Source organism: Saccopteryx leptura, chromosome 3 (assembly GCF_036850995.1).
Source record: "Saccopteryx leptura isolate mSacLep1 chromosome 3, mSacLep1_pri_phased_curated, whole genome shotgun sequence".
NCBI classification, from domain to species: Eukaryota; Metazoa; Chordata; class Mammalia; order Chiroptera; family Emballonuridae; genus Saccopteryx; species Saccopteryx leptura.
Window position 1 is genome coordinate 339859756 of NC_089505.1, and position 27136 is coordinate 339886891.

The 27136-nt window shown below is 39.1% G+C and overlaps 1 protein-coding gene across 4 annotated transcripts in view; it reads right to left on the reverse strand.

Annotated features, from left to right (window-relative positions):
• The window catches only part of AZIN1 (antizyme inhibitor 1), a 36471-nt gene extending 10721 nt beyond the window's left edge, over positions 1 to 25750 (reverse strand). The window contains exons 1-6 of one of the 4 annotated variants that reach the window (XM_066379272.1): positions 25409 to 25750; positions 20475 to 20612; positions 11908 to 12053; positions 5576 to 5773; positions 2652 to 2825; positions 1783 to 1955 (exon numbers count right to left, since the gene is read on the reverse strand). In XM_066379272.1, the coding sequence (XP_066235369.1) occupies positions 1783 to 1955; positions 2652 to 2825; positions 5576 to 5677 (449 nt within the window). In that variant the 5' untranslated portion in view covers positions 5678 to 5773; positions 11908 to 12053; positions 20475 to 20612; positions 25409 to 25750. Of the gene's footprint in view, positions 1 to 1782; positions 1956 to 2651; positions 2826 to 5575; positions 5774 to 11895; positions 12054 to 20474; positions 20613 to 25408 lie in introns of all 4 variants that reach the window. The other 3 variants (XM_066379273.1, XM_066379274.1, XM_066379271.1) reach the window with 3 other exon arrangements.
• Positions 25751 to 27136: the final 1386 nt, after the last annotated feature.

The window sequence follows — 27136 nt, forward strand, 5'->3', positions numbered from 1 at the left end:
AATTAGGGCCTAAAGCATGAAGCTTACAAGGATGGAATTTGGAATATGCAGGAAGTTTAAGACTTGTAGCAGCAAAGATAGGTAGGGCTCTGTAATGAAAGACATTACTTTCAAATGAAGTCCACCGGTGTCCATAAATCCACCTAGAAAGACTAAATTGAATAGCAATGCCATCATTGTTTTTCAATAAAAAGTTTCAGAGCTTCAAATATTTCAAATTTCCTGAACTATTCTACCCTGGCTAACCAATCACCCACTTATTTTGAGTATCACTCCTATTAATTAATCTTGTATAGCCAACAAAAAAACCTGGGAAGTGTTACTTTATGTGTTTAAAAGCAGCCATCTAGACTACTCATTCAAATCTATTATTTCTTTCCACACTATGACAATCTAGACAAAATGATCAAGAGAATCTTCTAGTAATCACAAACCCATTAAAAACTACAAATATAGTATACAAATGCTCCTTTCTCCCAAGGAAGTCCTGATGAGTAATGACAGGCCAGATCTGATAAAAGCAAAATTATTTTACCTAAGGGTAGAATCAAATCTATCAAGAATGTACCATTCAGTTTACAATTTAACACAGTAAACAGTCCAACTTGGGCCTTGTAGTCAGAAGATCATATTTTAGAGACAGGATCCCTAGAATTTTCTTTAAAAGCCCTTTATCTAAACAAAGGTTTTCAGGGTAATCAATCCTATTGATCCAGGATATCTTTCTAAAATTATAATTAACATCACTAAGAAAATTATAAATATAAAAGGAAAATATGGGTAATAAATATTTCAAGGAAAATATAACACATACAATAATTCATTCAAAGTAAACAAACAATTTTGGGCTAATACAGTATTTTAGTTCATTCTGAAGTCCTTCTGACCTAACAGTTCATGACATTAATTTTGCCTTAAAACTTTTTGCTTTTAAAATATACACTTTTTAGCCCTGGATGGATAGCTTGGTTGGTTAGAGCATCATCCAACCAGGATCTACTGGCAACCCTCATCTAGGGCCAATGCTTGACTCAAATGAGCTATTTATAGTGCCTGAGGCTGACATACTTGGACCAATGGAGCTATCCTTATCACCTGGGGCCCCACACAAACCAACTAAGCCACTGGCTGCAGGAGAGAAAGAGGGAGAGAAGCAGCTGGTCACTTCTCCTATGTGCCCTGACCAGGAACTGAACCCAGTTTGCCTGCATGCTGGGCATGGCATGCTGCATGATTTATCCACTGAGCCACTGGCAAGGCCCAAATAATTTTTAAAAATAAATTTTATCTTGGGATACAAGCAGGAACAAGTAAAAAAAATTACACTTCCTGTTCAAATAGAATGTGGGCTTTCAGAACACTTCAAATCACTAAGGACAACCATTCAAGAACTATAGCGAAGGACAGATTATATAGCCTTAGGTAAAAGGTGAGCAAAATATGTCCAGTTCCCAACATGACAAATAACTAGCAGAGTTGATGTGGCTATAAAAATACAGCTGTGGTCCTAACTTGATCACCTCACCAACCACATCTTCCTTGAGATGAACATTATAAATTCATGCCCCAAACTGCCCTTATCATATCCCAACTCCACAGGAAAGGTCAGAGTAGGCAGCCAATAAAATAAAATCTCTTTTTCATACAGAGATTTTAAATAAGTTAAAATAATTACAATATATATCACTGCTCTACATAAAAGCCTCCTTTTGCCAGGCTAAAGACAAAGCCAAACCCTAACCAAGTAAGATAATATTCCCAGGTACTTAGGTTTACACTTACTTGGCATTTGGGTGATTACGTGCAATTTTCTTCAATTCGATTTCATTATCACATGTCATGATGTTCACTCCAACTTTTGCTGCATACTTTATCTGAGACACTTGCTTGCAAGGACTTATGTAAATGATCTTTTCTGGAGAGACACCCAATTCTTGCACTAAAGCCATTTCAGTCTGTAAAAATAGATATTTAACAGTGACACCTAAAAAGCAAAATTTCTATTATTTTACATTTTACTACTACTTTGTATTTTTATTTTTTGGTTAAATTATATGAAGCTAAGTTAGGATTATTCAATGTCAAAGTTTATATCCTGATAATGCTTACTATACTACTACTTTGTTAAAACCTTTAAAAAGGTGTTAATTACCATCAGAGGAATTTCATACTTTAGAATACAGTATTACATTGCTTGTCATCAGAAATAACTTGGTCTAGCTAACTCTAGCCTAAAAATGAATAAAAAGGTTTTGACTAAAGATAAAACTTTTAAAGAGTTCATCTCACTGAAGCTTTCATTGGTACACTTGAAAAGTTTATAAATTTCCAGTATTAGGCTACAAATGTAAACAAGAGTTTAAAAACCCATCCAGAAGTCATGTTGTGGGTAACCAAGTTAGAAAGCAAATATTTATTTTTAATTTTTTGAGAGAGAAGAGAGAAGCATCATTTCATTCTATTTAACTGTGCCATTAATTGCTTATCATATGTGTGCTGACCTAGGCTCAAATGGGCGACCTTGGTACGGGAGACCCAGGGCTAGAGCCAATGTGTTTCCAGGACAATGCTTTATCTACTCAATGGCCAGGGTTAGGAAATGAATTTTTGAGTGCAGTAATTTAATGACAAAATAATGAAAAAATACTTACTTTACTGGAACAAGCAAATCCAGTTCCAAGAGCTGCCAAAATCTCAAGTACAGCTGGAGCAGAGTTGCACTTCACTGTGTAGAATGGCTTTATTTGAGCCACTATGTTCTGCCACTGACTGTGTTTCTTTACAATCTTTCCAAGATCTCCCACAAAAAACGCATTTTTTCCTGTCTATTATGGTTATAAAAAAGAAGATAAAAATCAGACTACTGAAAATAAAGTGCCATTATATAGTAAAGAACTCCCTTTTTTCCTCCACAAATAAGCTAAGACATATATTATTATCATATACAAGGCTAAGGAATTAAGCTAGACTGAGCAAACAAAGGAAAATCCAACACATTTGTTCTTTTTAAACTTGACTTTTTGTTGGGCTACATTGGTATATAAACTACTCTCTACTTTAATTAAAAAAAAATATTATGGTGACTTTGTTTCAGATTTGCCTCATTATTACTTTTAAGGAAGAGGGAAAGAAGATCACCGATTTCTTTCCATGGACCTGTTTATAATAGGCCTACTTTGACAGTTCAGGATCTAATTTCTTAATATAGTATATGAGGAGAATCAGGAATGCTAAACAAAATAAACTCTGTATCTCCTTTAAAAATTGCACCTAATGACAAGAATGTAAAACCAGGGAGCAACTACACTGGACACCCATTTTTTTTTTATAACAATCTTTTTTAAAATTATTTTTATTTATTTATTTTTAGGTTTTATTTATTCATTTTTAGAGAGAGAGAAAAAGAGGAGGGGGAGGAGCAGAAAGTATCAACTCCATATGTGCCTTGACCAGGGAAGCCCGAGGTTTCGAATTGGCGACCTCAGTGTTCCAGGTCAATGCTTTTACCCACTGCACCACTGCAGGTCAGGCTGGACACCCATTTTTAAGGAGACAAAGTTGGCAGTCTATGTTCATAAAAAAAAAAAGGCAAAATTTAAAATTCCAAAAGTATACTAAATATCATATAAACCCAAGTAAAAGTGTTCTTCCTTCAAATGAAAAGTGGTTTTAATTAGGGATTTGGGAATGATCTGTAATGATTTTTTAGAATTGTTCCTATACTACAGGTAGAGAGATGATTCTACCTATCAGCCAGAGCGTAGATTACTCAATGTTGGTTGGCAGACAAAACAGTCTTATTAAGAATATACAACATCTAAATATTGTTTTATTTTTAAAAAATTTCTCATTGATTTGGGGGGTAGGGGAGGGAGAAGCATCAGTTTGTTGTTTCACTTAGCTGTTACATCATATTGTGTCCTCATTGGTTGCTTCTCGTTTATACCCTGACTAGGGATCAAACCTAAAACTTTGGTGCACTGGGACAATGCTCTATACCAGGGGTCCCAAACTTTTTACATAGGGGGCCAGTTCACTGTCCCTCAGACCGTTGGAGGGCCGCCACACACAGTGCTCCTCTCACTGACCACCAATGAAAGAGGCGTTCCTTCTGGAAGTGCGGTGGGGGCCGGATAAATGGCCTCAGGGGGCTGCAGTTTGAGGACGCCTGCTCTATACATTAAGCCACCTGGCCTGGGCCCCAAATATTGTTTTAAAAGACATGAAGCCAGTATTACTGCTTCCTATTCTTTAAACACATTTTTGAAAATGTATATACCACCAGAAGATACTGACCAGGAAATACATGACTGGCAATTATGGGCTATGTGTAGCAGATATGGGACAGTTGTAATGAAATTACCCCATTCTCAAAAGACATGCCATTTCTAATGTTCTGAAGATAGAAATTTTATTTTTACTTCAAAGTGAAAAAAATAAGGTAATTATGGGTGCCGCCAAGAAAATTAAGATATTCAGCTGTAAACTACCCTTCAGTCATACAATTAAGTAAGATTGCGAGGAGAGATTTTTACTAAATATTACTAAATGTGGGATAATTTAGACTGTAAGACAAGATGGATGAGAGGACTATTATCAAAAGTCACATCTGACCTAAGAAGAATGTATGCAAGTTAAGGGACTAACAGAAAGGTCAGCATACTTCCAGGAGGAGGTTCCTAGTTACATTAGAGAATTAACTGAAGAGTGATTTGGTTAAAGCAGGGGTCTCAAACTCGTGGCCGTGCGGCCCGCCCACCAATTTTGTGCGGCCCGCAGACTAATCAAACTTCGTGGATTAATCTGCGGGCCAGTCTGCGGCCATACAAAATTGGTGGGCGGGCCATGAGTTTGAGACCCCTGGGTTAAAGAATAGGTTATGACAAGTGTCACTTTTCTCCCTCCAAGAATTTTGTTGGCAGAGTAAGACAGAAATAAAGAAACTTTGCTGGGGTGTGGGAGGTGAGATCAGGAGAAGCATAGTTTTTGGTTTTATTTTTCTCCATGTCCTTACCCCCAGGAGAATAGGGTTCTATTTTATTTTATTTTTGTATCCTATTACCAAACACTAGTAAGATGAAAACAATTGAAACAATTCAATCAGGTGATAAACCAAAATAATTCTATCAATATGTACAAAACAAAAATAAATAATCTTAAGTGAAAATAAATCTATAGAATATGACACTTTGGGCAGTCAATATACAGAAGCAAAATTATTTGAAATATAAATTAAGATCTAAAGCGTACAGTTGAGAAAAATGAGTAAGAAGTCATGTGCTAATGAGGAGAGCTGACAACATATTAAGAAAATAAAATATACAAGAGCCAGTTGCTAAAATGCACAGCAAGCAGAGAAAGGGCAGTCAGGGAGCATTAAAAAACAAAAATGTAGGCTAGAAAGAAAACCTCAGCACTACTCAAGGGAATGGGGAGCATAGATTTAAGACAACCTAGAATAAAAGACAACCTAGAAAAGTTAACATCTGAACAAGGCACTCTGATCAGATTAAATAAACAATGCATTGATGTATTAGAATTCAGAAATTTGAGGAATATGAGACAACACACTTACCAGGGTATGTTCATTAACATAGTTATCAATAACATTTCCAAGGTTTGTTCCTTCATCCAACAGGCCAACGAAGTAGTTTGCATCGTCAATAAATCCTTTCATCTCAGCCGTATTCCACAAAGCCGAAAGTCATAAACCAGGAAAAACAAGAGACGGGCCACCAAGCCTTATGTCTGGGTCCTTAGAATATGCAACAAACTGTCAAAATAGAAGTTGTTTCAAAGTTTGTATTATTTAACTAATCTTAATGTATGAATTGTCAATGAAAGTGTGCTAAGTGTCCGACTGAGTGAAGAATCTGTGATTACTCAACACTTTCAGAAACATTTGATCATTAATATCCTTTAGTGTCCATTTTAAAGTGAATGTGTACTTTATATATTTTTATAAAAAGCTCATTATAACCCTGGCTGGATAGCTCAGTTGGTTACAGCATTATCTCGAAGCGTAAAGATTGCTGGTTCAATCCCCAGTCAGGGTACATACAGGAAGATTGATGTTCCTTGTCTCTTTCTCCCTTCCTCTCTCTCTCAAGTCAATAAAATTGACATTTTAAAAAAATCGCATTATAATTTGAAAAGATAATCCACATACATATGTGCAAAATTTATTACAAATTAATATGGTTACCTTATTTATACAAAGTTGCAGACCTGGTCTGTATTAGTCATCTTGTTTTATAGTTCTTCCTTAACACATACAAATTTTACTCATTTTAAGTAAAGAAACCTAGCGAATTAAGTTTCTGTAGCCAAGAAATTAAAATACTAAATCTCAGTATACTGCCAGCCAGATAAAACATAACATGCTACAGTTAACTTAAATAACTAAACTAAAAGTCAGAAGACCTAGTCCTGGCCATGTCACTTAATAGCTGTGCTTAAATTTAGGTCAATTTCTATAAACTTCAATTAACAAGTTTGAGTTTAACTACTTCCTTAAAAGGTAGTGGCTAAAAATAAAATTATATAGCACATGAGCCCTGGCCGGTTGGCTCAGTGGTAGAGCGTCGGCCTGGCGTGCAAGGGGTCCCGGGTTTGATTCCCGGCCAGGGCACACAGGAGAAGCGCCCATCTGCTTCTCCACCCCTCCCCCTCTCCTTCCTCTCTGTCTCTCTCTTCCCCTCCCCTCAGCGAGGCTCCATTGGAGCAAAGATGGCCCGGGCGCTCGGGATGGCTCTTTGGCCTCTGCCCCAGGCGCTGGAGTGGCTCTGGTCACAACAGAGCTACGCCCTGGAGGGGCAGAGCATGGCCCCCTGGTGGGCGTGCCAGGTAGATCCCGGTCGTGCACATGTGGAAGTCTGTCTGTCTGTCTGTCTCTCCCCGTTTCCAGCTTCGGAAAAGTGGAAAAAAAAAAAATATAGCACATGAGTAAAACCACTTAAGTGTTAGCTCAGAATAGTTAAAATTAAGCTATCAATTATAATACAAAAATGTCATAACTTGAAACTAGGTATAATCCAGTTAGTTACCAGTAAATCCTAAACCATTTACTAAACAGATTTTTTTTTTAAAATAGGCATCAGACTAAATAGAATCCTTCTCTAATCAATCAAAGAACCGTTTCCCCTATCACAGACCACCCACCTATTCTTCTCTGGGATAGCACAGGCTGAAATATTGTATTTTCCCCATGTATAAGATGCACCCATTTTCAAAAAATTTGGGGTCTAAAAATGGGATGCAACTTATACAGTGATTGAAGATTATTTTACTTGGATTTCCTGCTTGTTGAGGAGTTATATGAATTTTATGATGAATAAAACTTGAATTCAATAACTTTATGTAATACATTTTTTCTTTAAATTTCGGGCCCCAAAATTAAGGTGCATCTTATACATGGAGATATATGGTAAAGTGTTTAACTTTTTTGCTGAATTCACTGGTCCTTAGTTTACTTTAGGCAAAGATTTCTTTTAACATCAGGTCCATAAAGAATAGAAGTCCTCCAGATAGAATACTATACTCATTGTCTTGTACTGATTTTTGCTTGAAACATTAACAATGGGCATAGACCAGCTCTTGTCAATCTATTTTAAAACTCGCACAGCCTTTTCTGTGACTCCTTTTCATCCCTCAACCCTGTTCTAGGATAGTCTCCACCATGAGTGATGACCCTCATCCTAGAAATATACGTACTCCACCTCAGTGGTTCCCAAACAAATTCATTAATAAACTACCATTATACTAGTCAAATTTCATGAACTAGTTTTAAATTTTAAAACAGTAACTTCAGAAGTTAATTATATTGTTTAGGATATCAAATCTTTCTGAAATGGTAGAAACCAAAAAGTTGGGGATGCTTTTATTTTACCAAAGGAGTTAAGAGGGCACATTCACATGAGACCTAATATTTTTGCTCTCAAAAATTAGGGGATATTTTGAATGAATATGGAACGATTGAAAAAAGAAACATTTGATTTTTTTTTTATTATACAAGAACATCAGAAAAGCAAATGACAAATCAAGGAAAGCTGTTTGTGCAAATGAGATGCAAAACCAACTTTTATTTCATTGGTGAAAATGCACTATACAAAGGCCTAAAATTACTGGAGTATCTACACGTTCCCTGATTCCCTTAATTTTTGTGAGCAGTATATTTATGCAGTAATGTCAAAGGGTATCCTGAGGGTTCTCTGAAGTTTGTTATACCAGAACTGCTATAAATCTGTGCCCATAAAGTAGACATTTTAGACTTGAAGATACGTATTTTAAGCAATATAACTCTAGCTAAAACATCAAATTTAGGAAGATGGTCAACTACACATTAAGAAAAACAAAGTTCCCCATTTAAAAAGATCAATGAAAAAGTTTAAATGTAAATATGTTAAGCAGGAACTTACTGTTAAACTGTACCACAAGCTTTCTGGCAAAAACAGTTTTCATTTATTCTATGTATTAACAATGAAATACTGGTAATTTGATCAAGATCTTTAGCCTAATGTTGCATTTTATTAAACTGATAAGTACTTAGGTAGTTTATTTACTTGGGAACCTTGGGTTATCAATTACAGACAACCGCAGGCAACCTGCTACTAAATTCAAAGAAACTTTCAAAGTCAGGACAAGATGAATCTCAATTCCTTTTCGGTGACAGTGCTTAGCTTACAGAAAGGGTAATTTTCCTGACATCAGGATCCTCAATACATAGAAAAAAAATCAGACCCATTCCATCCAGTCTTACCTGCTGAGTACCCATATTCTTTTGAGTTTTTTTCTGGACTAGTATGGTCACAGCAATAGTTTTTACCCCCAACTACTTTCAAACTAAATAGTTTATAAATTAAACTCTCTCACTGCCTGCTAAGCTAGCTTAAATGTTAACAGTGAACAATTTATTACTGCAGTGTGCTAGGCACTGTTCTAAGTACATCTTCTATAGAGTATCTATTCTCTTAGCCTTTAAAACCACATTTCTGGTTTTCAGATGTAACCAACATCTGAAGACACAGGTACAGAACAACTGATTAGGTCTAGCTCTCGAGATGTTGATCATATTATATTTAAAATAAAAGGAAAAATCTATCTTCCCTGTACACAGGATTCCTTTTCTTGGAAATCCAACACAACTATCATTCTCTTTGATAGAGCTTTACCACATCCCCATAACATTTTTCAGAGTGAAGTCCTATAGCTGTTAATATAAACTCTAAAATTATTCAAATATGGTATAAAGCCCTGTCCAGTTGGCTCAGTGGTAGAGCGTCGGCCTGGTGTGCTGAAGTCCCAGGTTCGATTCCCAGCCAGGGCACACAGGAGAGGCGCCCATCTGCTTCTCCACCCCTCCCCCTCTCCTTCCTCTCTGTCTGTCTCTTCCCCTCCTGCAGCCAAGGCTCCACTGGAGCAAGGATGGCCTGGGCGCTTGGGATGGCTCCATGGCCTCTGCCTCAGGCGCTAGAGTGGCTCTGGTCGCAACAGAGCGACGCCCGGGATGCGCAGAGCATCGCCCCTGGTGGGCGTGCCGAGTAGATCCCGGTCGGGTTCATGCAGTAGTCTGTGACTGCCTCCCCATTTCCAGCTTCAGAAAAATACCAAAAAAAAAAAAAAAAAAAAAAAAGGTATAAAAACATCCTATCAAGCTTTCTTATTCATAGGCTTTTTATTATTTCTTCATGACTATTTTCTACATTTTAACTTACTGGCTATTCCTTCTGTATCTTTTGTCTAATTCTCACATAAACCCCAAAATTATTTTTCCTTTTTCATCCACTTTATCAACAATTTAAGTTCTTTCATGACCTTTTTTGCAGTAAATCTCCAACTCCACCTCAGGCAACTGTTGATCTGTTTTCTGTGTAATCTGACTATAAGTGAAATAATTTTAAACATTAACTGAGGGCACCAAACTGAAACAGTTGACAAATAATGGCACTACCGACATGAATAAAAATATTAGAAAGTATTCCCTGTTCTAAGGGAAAAACACAAAGCTTGTAGAGTAACTAATATCATTGAAATGGAAATCTCAATTCAGAGGTAATCATAGGGTTAGCTTACCAATCCCACCTGACTCACAAAAGGACTAAGGGACTAACATATAGTAATTACAACCACTAAAACAGATGTAGTACATACATGTAATATTATCTGATTTCCTTAGTGACACTGAGCGCTGCAAAAAAATTGTCAATTAAAACCAATACTAATAAAACCTATATATAACAGTGAGTAAATGTGGAGATTAAGTGAGCTCCATCTCAGTTCATCTTCTTAGATCAGCGGTTCTCAACCTGTGGGTCGCGACCCCGGTGGGGGTCGAACGACCAAAACACAGGGGTTGCCTAAAGCCATCAGAAATACATATTTTATTTAAAAATGTATTGTATAATAAATATTTATTACCGCTGTCTTAGATGCTCTTTGAAGGTTTTGCTGTTCCCATAATTCCTAGCCCAAACCAGGTGCTCAGAAACAGATAGGACAAAGGGAACTCAGCAATGGTGGTGACAGCAATAAACTTCCTTAGAGTGTGTTGAAAAACATGATTCATCTTTCACATTCTTAAGAGGAGCCCAAAACCTTGATACACAAGTGATCCCCATATAAATGTAAAGCTCAACTGTCAGTTACTGTTAAAATACAGAAAGCTATGCCCAAGAAAAATTAATTCCTCAAAAGAATCTGCAAAACACAAAAACTTCAGGAGAAAGGTTTTCAACATATTATGAGTCAGCATTCCCTTTTGTTCAAATGAAATGTCAACCAGAAGCCCAATATTTCTAAAAGTGAAAAGGCTTACATAAAGTTGTTGCATATGGGTGGGCTGATCTGGAGTCTTTACTACCCCCAACATTATAACCAAAGCTCCCTGAAAAAGTCCTAAAAAGCAGTTTTTAATCATACTGCCAAGAGTCTTTGCCTACAATTTTTAAAAACACATTTGCAAAAAGATTAATGAAAATAAGTGTACAATGTTGGGGGGTAAGCAGAGTTTATACTATGCCAAATCTGCCAAGTTAATCCAACTCAATTTAAACGCTCCCCAGTCTGCCAAACTTCCTAGTGCTCCAATCAATCCTGGGTAAAATTCCTAACAGACATGGTCACTCCTTATGGCTTATAAGTCAGAAACTGCACTGACTTACTGGCTCCAATACATTATAGACCACTACATACTATAGTCTGGTGCTGCTAGATATTGAATTGTTTACATTAAACCTAAGAAAATCTATCCTATGTAAATCTTCTCTCCAAAATGCTTTAGAATTTAAGAGCAAATTTTTTAAAATGAAAGTTCTGAGGTTTATTTCTATCAATAGCGACTAGGGCCCTGCCCTGTATCTCAGTTACTGTTGACCCAATATGCTATGGTTGTGGGTTCGATCTCCAGTCAGGGCACATACAGGATTAATCAATAAATATTTAAATAAGTGGAACAATAAATCGATGTTTCTCCTTTCTAAAAACCAATAAATAAAAAAATTTAAATTTAGGAATTTAAAAATAGATACTAGGAAGTGTTCTCATCCCAAAAGTCTTGAAGCTACTTTCACAACCAAACACCTTACCAATACATTGTATGGTGAAAGAAAGCTCATCGTATTTTACACTAATACAACTGTTGTAATTACACTATTATTTTTATAATAATTTCCTTTTGGAAATTGTAGCGCTAAGAAGAAAAAAATGTTTAACATTCCTTTTATACACCTTTCACATTGGTGTATTTTGATAATACATTTTTTTATGATAAGCTGCCAAAAAAAAAACCTCCAAGAACTGCACACTGCTCTTCTTGGAGCCTTCCATGAGGTAGTTGAGTCCTCATGTTCATCGAGAAGGTAGCTCCAAGAGTAATGGCTGCAGCAGCTGGGCACTTGCCTTGTTACACACCTGCTACAAAGGCTTCTACAGTTGATTGCACTTCAGAAGAAACTGATACATCTTTCAAATAATCACAAGATTATTCTGGCAGCAACAGCCCACTTGACACCAGGCTGGATGAATATGAGTCTTGGATTTCTGAAGTGAAGACCTCCCTGGAAGTAGAACAGGGAGAGCTGAAAGGTTGACGAGCACTGTTTCAAAGACATCTAATTCAGGAAACCCAACCTTAATACATCAACCACTTTTCTAACAGAACTTTTTACTCATTATAAATGAGTAATTGAGATATTTGGAAGTTTACACTACTACTACTACTGTGAAGAAGAAGTCTAAGGGCACTTCTACCTTTATTTTTCATTACATTGACATTTGATAATTTAGCACTCAGCTCACAGCTTTAAAAACAGACATAATGCTGTTAGTCACCTTCATATTCTACCTCCAAAAGAAAAATGTTACTTACCACACAGAATACCTTTGGGAATAATAGGGCGAAAGAATATTAGAAGAGGCTTCTAAAAGATGACTTTGGCACTACAGATGTGAGGCTAGGAACAGGTATACCCGCTAAAAAAAAGTAGTTCCAGGAAGCTACATACTAGAACTGGTAGGTAAGATGTTCCAATAAATTACAATAATCCTACCACACGAACTACAGCCCTGCTGGATTCAAAATAAGTGATGGACAACAACAGCCTATATTATGTACTCAGAACAATCAGGACAGAATTTGCATCAATTAACAGGAAGAGAAAAGCCAGTAATGGCAATGAATGAACACCCTAAAAAGTTATTTTTCAGGTCATGAGATTGAAGAAAAAAAAAAAAAGAAATTCTAGAGGAAGAGCATTAAAGCCAAATGCTTAAGATTTTAAAAGACAGACAAGAACAAGAATGACTATATTTGGGGGGGGGGGGGTCTCTAAAGAATATGAGCCCAAAAGGCTAAGTTTGAAGCACCTGTGTAAAGCTGCCCAATAAAACGTCCCACAATAAATTCAAAATACATCCTAATGAGAAGACAAAACATGAGATTTTCATAGTAATATGCTCTGCATGTGGAATTAACAAGATTAGGCTCCCTTATGTGTCTCCATTGTTTGGTATGAAAACTAAATTTGTACCCCTTTTAGTCATTAAGATGTGGTAACATTTAGGCCCTGGCAGGTTGGCTCAGTGGTAGAGCGTCGGCCTGGCGTGCAGAAGTCCCGGGTTCGATTCCCAGCCAGGGCACACAGGAGAAGCGCCTATCTGCTTCTACACCCCTCCCCCTCTCCTTCCTCTCTGTCTCTCTCTTCCCCTCCCGCAGCGAGGCTCCATTGGAGCAAAGATGGCCCGGGAGTTGGGAATAGTTCCTTGGCCTCTGCCCCAGGCGCTGGAGTGGCTCTGGTCGCAACAGAGCGATGCCTCGGAGGGGCAGAGTATCGCCCCCTGGTGGGCAGAGCGTTGCCCCCCTGGTGGGCGTGCCGGGTGGATCCCGGTGGGGCGCATGCGGGACTTTGTCTCACTCTCTCCCCGTTTCCAGCTTCAGAAAAATACAAAAAAAAAAAAAAAAAAAAAGATGTGGTAACATTCAAAGTAACTACTGTAATGTAACACAAACAGGAAATACAGAACCATATTAATTTAAAGCTTTCTAGCTTTCCTGGTGCAGCATACTGTTTAACTCTGTAAAACAAATACACTAAGCAATCACATAGTCACTCTCCAAGAGGAAAACTTATTTTCCCAGGTGAAGTGGTTGTACTTCCCCTAGAACAGGCATGTTCAGGCTTTTCAAATCATCATTCCTTTGTTATTTAATAGTTTTTAGTTTTCTGTATCTTCCTAAAACATTGGCTTTAGTGGTCTTAAACTAGGAATACAATCGTTGTTTCTTAACCATGACTATATCTGCTCAAGTTTATAGTTTTTTGGGGTTTTTTTTTGTATTTTTCTGAAGCTGGAAACGGGGAGAGACAGTCAGACTCCCGCATGCGCCCGACCAGGATCCACCCAGCACGCCCACCAGGGGCGATGCTCTGCCCCTACGGGGCGTCGCTCTGCCGCGACCAGAGCCTCTAGCGCCTGGGGCAGAGGCCAAGGAGCCATCCCCAGCGCCCGGGCCATCTTTGCTCCAATGGAGCCTTGGCTGCGGGAGGGGAAGAGAGAGACAGAGAGGAAGGGGGGGGGGTGGAGAAGCAAATGGGCGCTTCTCCTATGTGCCCTGGCCGGGAATCGAACCCGGGACTTCTGCACGCCAGGCCGACGCTCTACCGTTGAGCCAACCGGCCAGGGCCAAGTTTATAGTTTTAATTCATCCATGCGGACTGATGGGACTGGAGTCCTTTAATTTTCATTGCTGAGTAGTATTCTTGTGTACAGATATACCGATAGATTACTTTCCACTTTTTCCTTATTATTTAATTTCTTGCTATTATCTATGTACTCAAGGGTAGTGCTGTTCAAACTGTGCTCTGCAATCTAACCCACAAGGTTAAGAACCAAGCATATGCTATTTTATATTCTGGTAGAAGAATTGGTACACTGATCTAGGCCCCATGTACCTGAGAGAAGAACTGCTATGTTGTTGGTAAAAAGTGGTTTTCAAGCCTCTTGCTTATTTTCTTTATCTTTTTCTTTTTCCTATTTACCTGTTGGAGGTCTTCATAAATTCAGGATAGCAAATATCACTTACTTTGAGAACTCCTTATTTATTTGAGGAGTTTTGTTATAGTGCCCATGTGGAACACACTAGGACATCCCATTCTGATTTTGGTCATGCCAAATATAACATGTTGATCATTTTAAACTTAGATGATGAGCTAAGAAGACATTATACTTATTTAGGAGCTCTTTATAAACTGGGCATCAGAGGATCCTTGCAGTAAAAATCAAGAAATAAAAATAATCTGAAGTTATATAGTCAACATAAGCCTAATGTTAATTTCAGATTGCATGAGCACATAAAAGCCATAGCAGGGAGTTGTGTCCTAAGAACATGAGGCAATTAAGGACTTCCACTAGAATATAAAACTGGGAAGTCCTTACAGTGTTTGTTAAAGAACAGCTGTTTAATTAGACAAATCTAAGGAGAAAGAAGAGAATGTGTAATTCTTATGATTCTTATTAATAAATGTTTTATTATTATGGCTAATACTACTTATATTCACAATAAGTTATCTTAGCATGATGCTGTCCAATAGAACTTTCTGCGACTGAAATCTTCTTTATCTCTAAAATAATAGTCATTAGCCACATATACTTCCAAACACTCAAAATGTGGCTCATGCAACTGAGGAACTAAATTTTAAATATTATTTAGTTTTAAAATTTTAAATAGCTACTTGTTTAGTTGCTGCTGTACTGAACATAAACAGAACATTTCTAGATGATGCTGTTTTCATAAAAAATTTTACACTGCAGACTAAGTCCATATACCTTACAGATTATGCCTCCCCATAACTTTGCTCAAGGTAACCAAGACCAATTCACAAGTTAACAAAGCCAGATAGTAAGGTAACAAAAAGTAACAATACTCCACAGCAATTAATTCTGAAGAGAGATTTGAAATGTGTGCTTACATACAATAAAAAGGCAAAATTGTTAGAGCAGACTATTCCAAAAAGGTTTGTTATCTTGGCTCCTGTTTCAAGTCAGTTACAAACTTCATGATGGCTGGGTATGGTCTGGGCAGGCTGAACTTCATTAGCCTAATCCTTGCAACACTATGTTATACAAGTATTTTCTATTTATGCCATAATGTTCTTCAGAATATTCACTGGATTAAAGAAAAGGATGGCTACCACTGGATTAGAAGGAAAAAAATAACCAATTCTTTGCTACAGTTAGTAGCTTTGGACAAATTGCTTAAGTGTGCATGGATGACCCTGAAATGGAGGTAAAGGACAAAAAAAATCTGTTTTGTAGGCCTTTACCACTATGTGAGAGCACTTCACTTTCAACAGCTTCAGGTCAGCTTAGAATGGCAGCCTCTCATTACCTAGATTTTATAGTTTACAAGATACAGTTTAAACAATACCTTGTTTACTCCTAATTGAAATCAAGTTTAAAAAAATTTCTTTTTTGGAAGGAGAAAATTTTAAACTCAAAATCACTGAAATAACATCAGGCAAAGAGTGTAATGAACACACATTTATAGTCACTATTAAGTCTCTAGGCTCAATTGTCTCCATTTATAAACTAAGAATTATTTTATCCATTTTAAAAGTGGATCTAAACTGTTTTCCAATCTTTTTGGAAAACCCAGAAAAGACTGTAAATAAAGAATACCATGTCCCTCAAACCCAGTTTTATCCATTAACATGCTATTATTCACTGAGCTGTCACGAATATATTTTTGCTAATTTTACACAAGTAATGAAGCACCATCAAACACTACTTACTCTATGCATGCCAAGGAGATAAACACACTTTAAACAAAAAGTAGTCCTTAATTTCAATGATAGTTTTATTCAGCATTTGGTCAAAGAATACCAACAACCATTCATGAACATACTGTTGGATTTGCTTGCATCACACAGAATCTTGAGTCAAAAGTTTTCCTTTTCTACTGACAATTAGCAGTGAAACATGATAAACTACTAGTAAACTCATAAGGAGTATTTTATTCCCTTAGTTAAAATACCAATTTAGGTAGGGCAGGTCCTATTATGGCATATGTAAATGAATAGAATATGAATATTTAAAATGCTGATATTCATATGAAATTTCTACATGAAAACATATAGAGTCAAGTAATGACAACCCTGTTTAAAATTTTAAGCAAATTTTGCCTGACCAGGCGGTGGCGCAGTGGATAGAGCATCAGACTGGGATGCGGAGGACCCAGGTTCAAGACCCTAGAGGTTGCCAGCTTGAGCGAGGGCTCATCTGCTTAAGCTCACCAGCTTGGACCCAAGGTCGCTGGCTCAAGCAAGGGGTTACTCCATCTGCTGAAGGCCCGCAGTCAAGGCATGTATGAGAAAACAATCAATGAACAAGTAAGGTGTCGCAACACGGAATGAAAAACTAATGATTGATGTTTCTCATCTCTCCATTCCTGTCTGTTCCTGTCTATCCCTCTCTCTGACTCTCTCTCTGAAAAAAAATAAATAAAATTTTAAGTGTCTATTTGAACAAATCAATTAATTGAATCCCTTTTCTATACTTAAATACAACACATAATGTAATATGCTAATGATTAATTCAATCTGACTTCATCACCACATCTGCTAATAGAAAGAGTTCGTTAGAAGGGAATTTAGTTTTCTGGAATGGAGTCTTTAAAAATTTTCCATTAGGCAAATTTATTAATTATAATTAGAGCTATAAAACAATTTGAAAATCCTGCCCACTAGGGGAAAGAAACATTCCAGCACAAACCCCTAAAGAATTATTTTTAAACGCTTAAAAAAACTTTCCACAGTTAGAGGCCCTTCATTAATCTGAAGTATTAATGGTGTTAGAATATCTGTTAAGGTATTTTTATACTGGTCACATATTATATCATACACATATTCTAAAGAAAAGTCTTGAAAGAAAAAAACTTTATTATGTAAGAAACTTCCAAAACTTCCAGATGGTTACCTCATTTAAAAATCTAACTGAAGCCAACGCCTAGGTCTTAGATCCCCTTGCACGAAAATCCTATTGGAAATATTGGTGCATTACATGGTTCAAATAAAGTTCATATAAATTCAGTTATACATTCTGTAATGCTATGTGCCAAGTATTTTCCATAAAAGCCAGTATATGACATGCCTTTAAAAACTAATCTTGGGATCTCAATGCCCAGTATTAACAAACTGCTATGGACAGCCCGGGACATTTCTGGAACATCAAGTTTTCTCTTGCCATTTTTACTAATTCTAGTCAAGAAACCTTTGGAGCCAGACAGCTTTCTGAATTTAAAATTTTTCAGACTTTAGCGCACTAGTACAGTACATATACTTTATATTACACTCTCTAGGATATTAGTCAATACCCTATAATCACAGTATCTGCAGCAAAATTTAGGAACATTACATCATAAGATATAAATGGCCTCAAATCAGCTTAGAGTCAGGTCAAGTTTCTGTTCCCAAATGAGTTTATGTTATTAGCAAGAAGCTATAAAATATATTTCCCTTAACTATTGGATTTTGAGATTATACGAATAGGAGATTAGGGACCATTGCTTTACAGCACAGCATCAGGAACTAAAGTTTCATTTAACAACTTATAATTGTACTGGGGCATAATTAGTAAGAATCAGTTACTCTGGCTACCAGAACCCAAAGAATATCTTTACCATATTCTATCTGGCCCAACCATACCCCCCAGAAGAAGTGGAAACTATGGACATTACAAGTTCTGCAACATCATTAATTATTCTAAATACTTTCCCCTGCTTTGGAAGAATCATTTAGTCTATTAGCTCACTGAAATTGGTTTCTAAAGGGGGAAACATCACTAGATGTTAAATATAAATCACTGTTCAGTTTCCATTATAGCAACAGACTTGAACTAAAAGGAGCCTATCCTTAAATAATGGTCTTCCTTAAAACATGAAACTTATTCTTAAATTACCACCTTAGAATCTTTCCGGGACTATGTCAACTAGATCGCACCCCAGAAACGTTTTAAATATCCAAGCCAACCTGGGGAAAAACATCAGATGTGTTGGAAGTAGAACAGATGATTAACAAAAATTAAAAATTGAGAAGTTGACTTGGTACTGACATGGCGGCAACAGTGCTTCTCCTTAATATGCATCATGCACCCTGGTTAAAATGCAGATTTTGATTAAGGTTTTGTTTTTTTTTAAGAGTTTTTATTTATTTATTTACAGAGACAGAGGGAGAGTCAGAGAGAGGGATAGCTAGGGACAGACAGGAACGGAGAAAGATGAGAATCATCAATTATCAGTTTTTCGTTGCAACACCTTAGTTGTTCATTGATTGCTTTCTCATATGTGCCTTGACCGTGGGGATACAGCAGATCGAGTACGAGTGACCCTTGCTTAAGCCAGGGGCCTTGGGTCCAAGTTGATGAGCTTTGGTCAAACCAGATGAACCTGCGCTCAAGCTGGCGACCTCAGGGTCTCGAACCTGGGTCCTCCACATTTCAGTCCGACACTCTATCCACTGCGCCACGGCCTGGTCAGGCTGATTAAGGTTTGAGTGGGGCCAAGATTATGCATTTTTGTTCTAGGTGATGCCAGTGCTGCTGTTCCAAAGACCACACTGCGTTAACAAAAAGTGTTTAATTACACTCAGAACTAATTTTATCATTCCAAGACTTAGGGAACTTCATCTTAAAATCACACCTTTATTTTACAGATGTGATTTTAAAAATAAGCAATTTGCTCAAATTCACACAGCTAGGAGAAAATCTGAATGCCAGCATGGGAAACCCTCTAGTTATTTAACCCTCCCCCCTTAACTTTTAGAAAACTTTAGTTTTAAAATTCTAATTTGAGATCAATATCAAATGTGCTGAAAAGGTTTACTTTAACATACTCTACCTAATTTGATAGAGCAAATACTTTTGATAGAATCTATTCAACAATATCAGACTAAGCAAACAATACATTGATACTCTCAGCTTTCCTAAAAATTTCAAGTGTTCTCTCTAAGTCTCAAGCCAACTTAAAAACATCCAAACCTCAACATCAAAACCCAAATTTCAGTTACAGGAAATCTATAAATAATAAAATTTAAAAATGAACCACACAAATCCAGCAGCACAAACTGAAACTCAAACAAATTTACAGTGGAATTACATTTTTCACAGAGATTTACTTCAAGTCAGATTCATACATAGAAAATCAAGTATAGTCAATACAAAACGACCCCTGAAAAATCTGTTTGGAAGGGGTACATATGCATATGTCTTAGTAAGTTCTCTAAAAACAATCAGTTTTTCTCCACCAGCTGAGTAGTATATAAAGTTATTTTATGAAAAAGAATCTAGAAAATCACTGTGTCTGACAAGATGTTTGTAACTAGGAAAACAAGGAAAAGATTCACCTCTCATATCCCATGCTCTGGGATACAGGTGCAGTGAATGAATGGAGAGCATCATTATCTTTTTGCTCTACTTAAATGATGTGATAAAGTATTGCCCACATCTTAAATTAACAAAACCTCTCTTGTCCTGGCAGTTGGCTGGAGCATCGTCTGATACACAAGGGTTGAAGGTTCAATTCTCAGTCAGAGCACATACAGTAACAGATTAATGTTTCTGTCTGTCCCTTCTTCCCTCCCTTCCTCTCTCTAAAATCAAAAAACACCTCTCTCCAATCTATATTAATACCTGGACTAATGATTTTCTAAAACAGCCTACAATACTGTATATACTCAAGCTTAGCAATACTTGGCATGTATTCAAAATAAATGTTAAGTTATACAGCTACTGGTAAACAATGCATATAACTGAATCAGTATACCTCTAATGTCAAGTTTCTATTTTAGAACTTTTTTTAAAAAGTTTTAAGCGTCACTACACTCTAAGTGGTAAATATAATTCCAAGTTTTGAAAAAGATTGAGCAACAAGAACTCTCTTTTACTTCAATTTTATAAGAACTGCACACAGATGTGAAAATACTTACATGGACAAGTTAGGAGATGGAACACCCCTATCATCAGCTAGGTTCCCAAGGTGGCTCAGCGTTGAAGTCGAACTGCTCTCTATACAGCACTTCTCCTAAACCCTCAGGGTAGTTGTATACTTGGTCAGAAAGTTCGCCCTAAAGAATGAAATAAAAGTATTTGTACATAATCCTATATTTAAAAATTGTTAGGTTGTACTTCACACAGGTTAAATTGACTTAAAGATTAACTGTGGGAATAAGTTTTAGTTAATATAGTGTTTCATTAATGTCACATTGCACAAATACGAAGAATTTATCATAATAAAGTATTTTTAATTTTTACTTATTTATTTTTAGAAAGGGAGAGGGATGAGAAGCATCAACTTGTAGTTGCATCACTTTAGTTGTTCACTGATTGCTTTTCTTTCTTTTTTTTTTTACAGAGACAGAGTCAGAGAGAGGGATAGATAGGGACAGGCAGACAGGAACTGAGAGAGATGAGAAGCATCAATCATCAGTTTTTCGTTGGTACACCTTAGTTGTTCATTGATTGCTTTCTCTTATGTGTCTTGACTGTGGGGCTACAGCAGACCGAGTAACCCCTTGATCGAGCCAGAGACCTTGGGTCCAAGCTGGTGAGCCTTGCTCAAACCAGTTGAGCCCGCGCTCAAGCTGGCAACCTTGGGGTCTCAAACCTGGGTCCTCTGCATCCCAGTCCGATGCTCTATCCACTACGCCACTGACTGGTCAGGCTTGATTGCTTTTTACCATGCCTTGACAGGAGGGGCTAAAGCCAAGCCAGTGAACTTTGGACTCAGGCCGACAACCTCATGGTTTTGAGCCTGGAACCTCAGCATCCCTGGTTGACGCTCTATCCACTGCGCCACTGCTTGGTCAGGCAGTAGGAAGTTATCTTCTTTTACAGACTCAGTATTTCAAAGCTGCTACAGTATGAAATTTACATAACCTGATGTCCTGGTCATCTTAGTCATCTTACCAAGTTGCCTTACCTACCTAGTCAGTTTCCAGCCTTCATCAAATTTCATTTTTGCTTTTATTGTCCTCCAAAACCAAAATTTCTAAGTGACCTAAAATGTAAAAATGTCCAGTGGCCTATGCAAGACTTAGTATGTATATTGTATACATACTACACACACATACACACAATATGTATATACATATATATATGTATATGTATATGTATGTGTGTGTGTGTATATGTGTGTGTATATGTATATATATATATATGTTCTAACAATCTGTAGTCTGGAACTATTCAGCATTTCTTTTATTCTCCCACTTCTAAGTTCTTTGCTTAAAGTATAAAATCCTACTATATACCAAAAAAGTAAAAAGATTTTATGACTTATCTAATACATTATGTATATATGTGAAATAACTTTTGAGAACTGCCCATATTTGGTAAATGACCTCAAAAGGTTTACCCCCTCATACCTAACCTCTCTACACTTAAGTCACTCTACTACACTAGGAACAAGATAGGAATGTGAACGTTCTTGGCACACTACAAAATGCTAAATAAGTTTTAGGAATGGTTATAACTTATTATGGTTTGACAGGATGGACATCTCTCTCTCTAAGGTAACACGATACCTATTCATACTTCTTAATTCAGTGGTTGCTACTTTAAATAAAACCTCACAGCATTTGCTAGAAAAGGGATAAAAAAAGAAGCTAGAAATTATAAGGGCAAAAATCTGAGAGACTTCAGAAGCACTTTAGGCACACCTAAAGCACATCTCAATCTGAAACAGGATGACCACCTTTGTGGGAGGTAAAATGTCTCCTCTTACTCTCAATGACACTAATGGACGATGAGCCAAGATACCAACATGTAACAGTGATTATAACCTTACATCAGACTTCAACTAATGTAGTCCAAAACAAAGGTTCTGATTCTTCCCACACCAAGATAATATTAAAAATAAATGAAAAGACTCATCCTGGAGACAGTTTTATTCTCAATTATCCTAAGAAATGAATAATGATCCTGAGAGACACTTTCATCTTTTCCCTGCTATATCTCCAGGTATCTTGCTACTTAAGGCAACCAAAGACAGTGATGTGAAACGTTAAGAACATTAAATTCAGACGTTCAAAAACGTTCTTCAGCATCATCTCTAAAATATTTCCTTTAACTAAAAGATAAAAGTAGGAAATGCAGGCCCTAAATTTGAAAGGCACATCTTAATAGAAATAATGTTTATTGGTACAGTTAAGATAAACCGTGAGAGATTAAACAAAAAATGTGCAGAAAAGCAGTTATAGGAAAAGATAAATCATTCTCATTTACATAGAATAGTGTGTCATTTGGATCATATACAACATTGCCTTCGAGTTCCTTAACAATTATTTGAAGAGACTGTCTCTTTATCTTGATAAATAGCACGGAGAGAAGTTAGACTCAACTGAGTCAGTCATAAGCCAGTAAGAAACCAAAAAAAACCCAAAAACCCTTCTTCCATCATTTAGACAGAAACTACCCAAAAACCTAGTATCCCCAACTACCAAAAATTAAATTATCAATATTTCTCTGAACAACTCACACTGCCTTTACCAAAGACTTTTTCCCCCCCAAAGACTTTTCAAGTTACTCTGTGGTACTCTTTCCTAAGACCCCCAAACTCCAATCTAATCATGATAAACCCCAAATCAGAGGGCACACTACTTGATATGTGGCCAATACTTCTGTCGAGGACACAAAACAAGACTAAGAAATTGCCACAGATCAGAGACGTTTAAGGAAGACATGACAACTAAATGCAACGTGGTACCTTAGATAAGATCCTCCTAAATAGAAAGAGGGCATTAAAAACTTGTGAAATCCCAAGTCTGAAGTATAGTGAACAGTTATGAACCAATGTCAGTTTCTTAGTTTTGACAAATCTACCACATACTTTAAAATGTTAATTAGGTAAACTGGGTGAGAAGTATGCAGTACCATCTCCTGTACTATCTTTGCATCTTTTCTATAAATCTAAAATTACTCCAAAATAAAGTATTTTTAAAAATCAGAAAAAGCATTCATAGAATGGACTACTACTGAGCAATAAAAAGGAAAAACCTGCTGATAAAAGTGCCACAGACCAGTATAAAAATGCTGAGTTAAAGAAACCTTTTAAACAAAACAATGCATAGGGTATATGTTCATTTATTTACAAATTATTGAATAGGCAAAACTAATCTACTGTTAAAAAAAACAACAGAATCATGGCTGTCTCTGTGATGAGGAGATGGGGTTTGAAAGGGCAAAAGAGAACTTTCTGGGGTAAAGAAGGCAATGTTCTATATCTTGATAGAAGTCTGGATTTACAGAGATATTTTTGTTAAAACTCATCAAATGGTATTAAGATTTGTGTATTGAACTGTCATGTGCATTTTATGCAGTTTTTAAAAAAATAATAAACAGTGTTAAATCCTACTTAATGAAATGTGCATATTGAATGAAGTTGGAGCGATGAAGTGTTGGAAGGCAATTCCAACTTTCTTTCAGATACATGGAAAAATAAGATAGACTGATGAAATGGATACCAGGGTGGCAGATAGGCAAAAAAATGTCCATCTAAGTGAGGGTACAAATTCTTTTCCCCTTCTCTATGTTTTAAAACTTCTAAGTTAGACTGACCTGGATGGCAAGAGGGGAGGTACTGATTACTTGATTACTGCACCTTCCATCCCACCCGCAGTCATTAGGGACCTCTCTCCTACAAAATGTAAACGCCTCAGGGCTTATTTGTCTTCATGACCAGCACAATCTGCACTCTTATATTTATTTGTAAAAGAAATTAAAGGGTTATTAGGGCCTTGCCAGGCTCCTCTGCATCAAACTTTCCTAACACAGCAATTTTCTCCCCTTTAGTGTCCTCGGGTTCCCACCCGAGCTGGAGCTCAAGAGTGGGAACAAGACAGGACACAAAAAACATATCAACGTATCGAACATGCCAACACAAAATCCAGTTAAACCTGCTGAAACATCATGAAGTTTTTAACTGTGTACCGGCCTATTCAGTTTTATGAACCAGCAGCTTAGTCTAAGAAACTACACCCAGGGTATATATCGGGTAAGGGTTAAAACTCACGTCACCACCATTAGCTGCTGGCAGTCAAACTAGTACTTGATAAGCCACCCGAGCCTACCTACCATTCTCCCTCCCTGCCCAGGAATCGTGGCGCGGCCGGGAATGCGAAGCCATGGTGACTAATCCTCCGACTCCAGGCGGCGACGGGGTGAGTGAAGGCCACTAGGCCCAATCCCGCGCGCCGCAGGGGGCGGAGCAGCATCCCCGAGGCTTCCAGAAGGGGCCAAAGGCCTCTCACTCGCTACCTGACACCGGGGCTTCCCCGCCGCCGGGCCCCGCGTGGCGTCAACTTTCCTCCAGCAGAGGGGGGCCGCACTCCCAGCACCCGGCCTCCTCCGGCAGCTGTCACAGGAGGCCGGCACTGGACCCGCCCCGCTCCATTCATAACCTAAGGCCCCAGCCGTCGCGGTCCGTCGCACCGCCCGCCGGGCGCCCCTCAGGACCAGGGCTGCGAAACCGAGGCCCCTCAGGGCAGCGTGCGGCCCGGCCCCCTCCCCGGAAACAGCAATGCACCACGGGAGAGGGGTGGGGGCCTCACGCCGCCGCCGCCGCCGCCGCCCCCCGGCCGCGAGACCCCGCGCGCGCCCCCACACGCACACGCCCCCTCGCCTCAACCGCTGGGGCTCCGGCTCCGCCGAGCGTCGGGCCCCCAGGCGCGCCCGCCGCCGCCGCCGCCGCGGGGGCACCGACAGCCGCCTCACACACCATCGTCCGCCATGTTCGAGGCGGCCGGCCGCAGGGCGCCGCGGGGACGCCGGCCGGGCAGCGAGGCCCAGCTAGGAGGCACCCCGCCGCCCCCGAGGCCGGCTCCACGCCCCGGCCCCGCCCGCACCCCCTCGGATCAGTACTCACGTGAGATAACGGCCCAAAGAGTCGGGTAAAGCGTCTTCTCTTTTTCGGCGGAATTTTTAAAGAGGGATGTGGTTACCTTGAGCAGAAATACCCAAGGCGGCCTGGGCCATAAGCTGCGGGGACGACGTGGGGGGAAAAGCGCGGCACCGACACCAGCTGTGCAGCAGTGGCGGCGGCGGCAGCCGGAGAGAATTAGAACAGCGCGGGTACAAGAAGAAAGGCGAGGGCTGGGAGAGAAGAGGATTCTGCCTCCTCACACCACAGAACCGAAGAGCGAGAAAGGATAAGAGACAGAAGGCGAAGAAAAGGAAACCCTGCAGCAGAACGAAGGGCCAGAAGAGTGTGGGGAGGTGGTGCCGACGCCGCCCGTATTTATAGTGATGGGCGGGGCGTGGTGACGTCACTGTCGGCCGGAGGGCCGCGCGAGCGGGGCGGAGTCGGGCTACGGTTTAGGAGAGAAGGGAGGGGTGGGAGGGCGCAGGGGACGGCGCGAAGGGAGCCAAAGGGAACAGGGTGTGGCGACCCCGCGGTGCAGGTGCCAACAGTCTAGCGGCTTCCCGCCCTTCTGCGGTTGCAGTTCCCCGGCCGGTTGTCCCGCGGACCTGGGCGGAAGGGATAGAGGGGAGGCGGCTGGGCCTGAACGCGGCGTGGCCCCTTGTTGCCTCCCCTTGGCGCCTAAGCTGACGCCCGCGGCGGGCCGGAGCTCCCCGGGCGCTGGGCCTGGCTTCCCAGCGGCCGCGGCGCGGACTGTTGTTCTGGGCCAGGGCGGTGGGACGCGCGCCCGCCTTGGAGAGTGTGTAAGGGAGGCCCGCGGGGGCTATCCCGGAGCGTCCACCCTCGAGAGCACTCGGCTTTGTGAAGGCCCGGCAGGGTACGCCTGGGGGCTGCCTCCCAGTGAGAGGCTCGTGCCCACGAGGACTGCGGCGCTTCTTTATGGAAGCGAGTTCCTAATGGCCAGGACCAGTCGGCCTGGTGTTAGGGTGGTTGCGGAGGTTAGTGACCGCGCAAAAAATGTCTTCAGTGCTCGGAAGTTTCAATATAGTGCAGTAGGAATATTTTTTGAAAGGAGTGTGGCTTTATGTCTTCATTTCAGAAAGTGTTGGTGCGGTGAGACCCAGCCCTTATTAAAAAAATAAAGGACTAGTGTTGGAGAGTGGATTACTGATGTTACAAGCTCACGTTAGTATAACCCCCACGTCTTGTTTTCGCCGTCATTTTAATGTTATTATTCCATAATATACTTTTTTTCTTTTTTACTGGCTGGCCTAAGACGACCTGCATAGCTTTTAATTTACTCTAATCTTTTAAAAATGTCTTCGCACTAGTGGTCAGAAAACCTGAGTCCAAAAGTGCTAATGCCTTGCAACGGAGACACAACGACACAAATATGTATTGATACGCCCCTCTAAAGTTAAGACTGAATTTTTTCTTTTTTCCCCACCATCTATTTATTTTGTGAACAGCTGTGCTTGATTAATAAATCATCAAATGGGAAAGAAGGGAGCCTTTCTGTGTGGAAAGGTAGCAATGCTGAAATGTAAGCCTTGGAGGAAAATACCAGGTAGAAATTGAGTTGTCTACGCTATTCCTGATGTTGTTTTTATTTCACTTTGCTCTCTTGGATTTCTCTTTCATTTTAAAAATTCTTTTTGAATCAGAATATTTATAAGCACAGCCTTTTACTAGACCCCCTGGTGGAGGTAGGAAAGCAAGAAATGAATACACCAC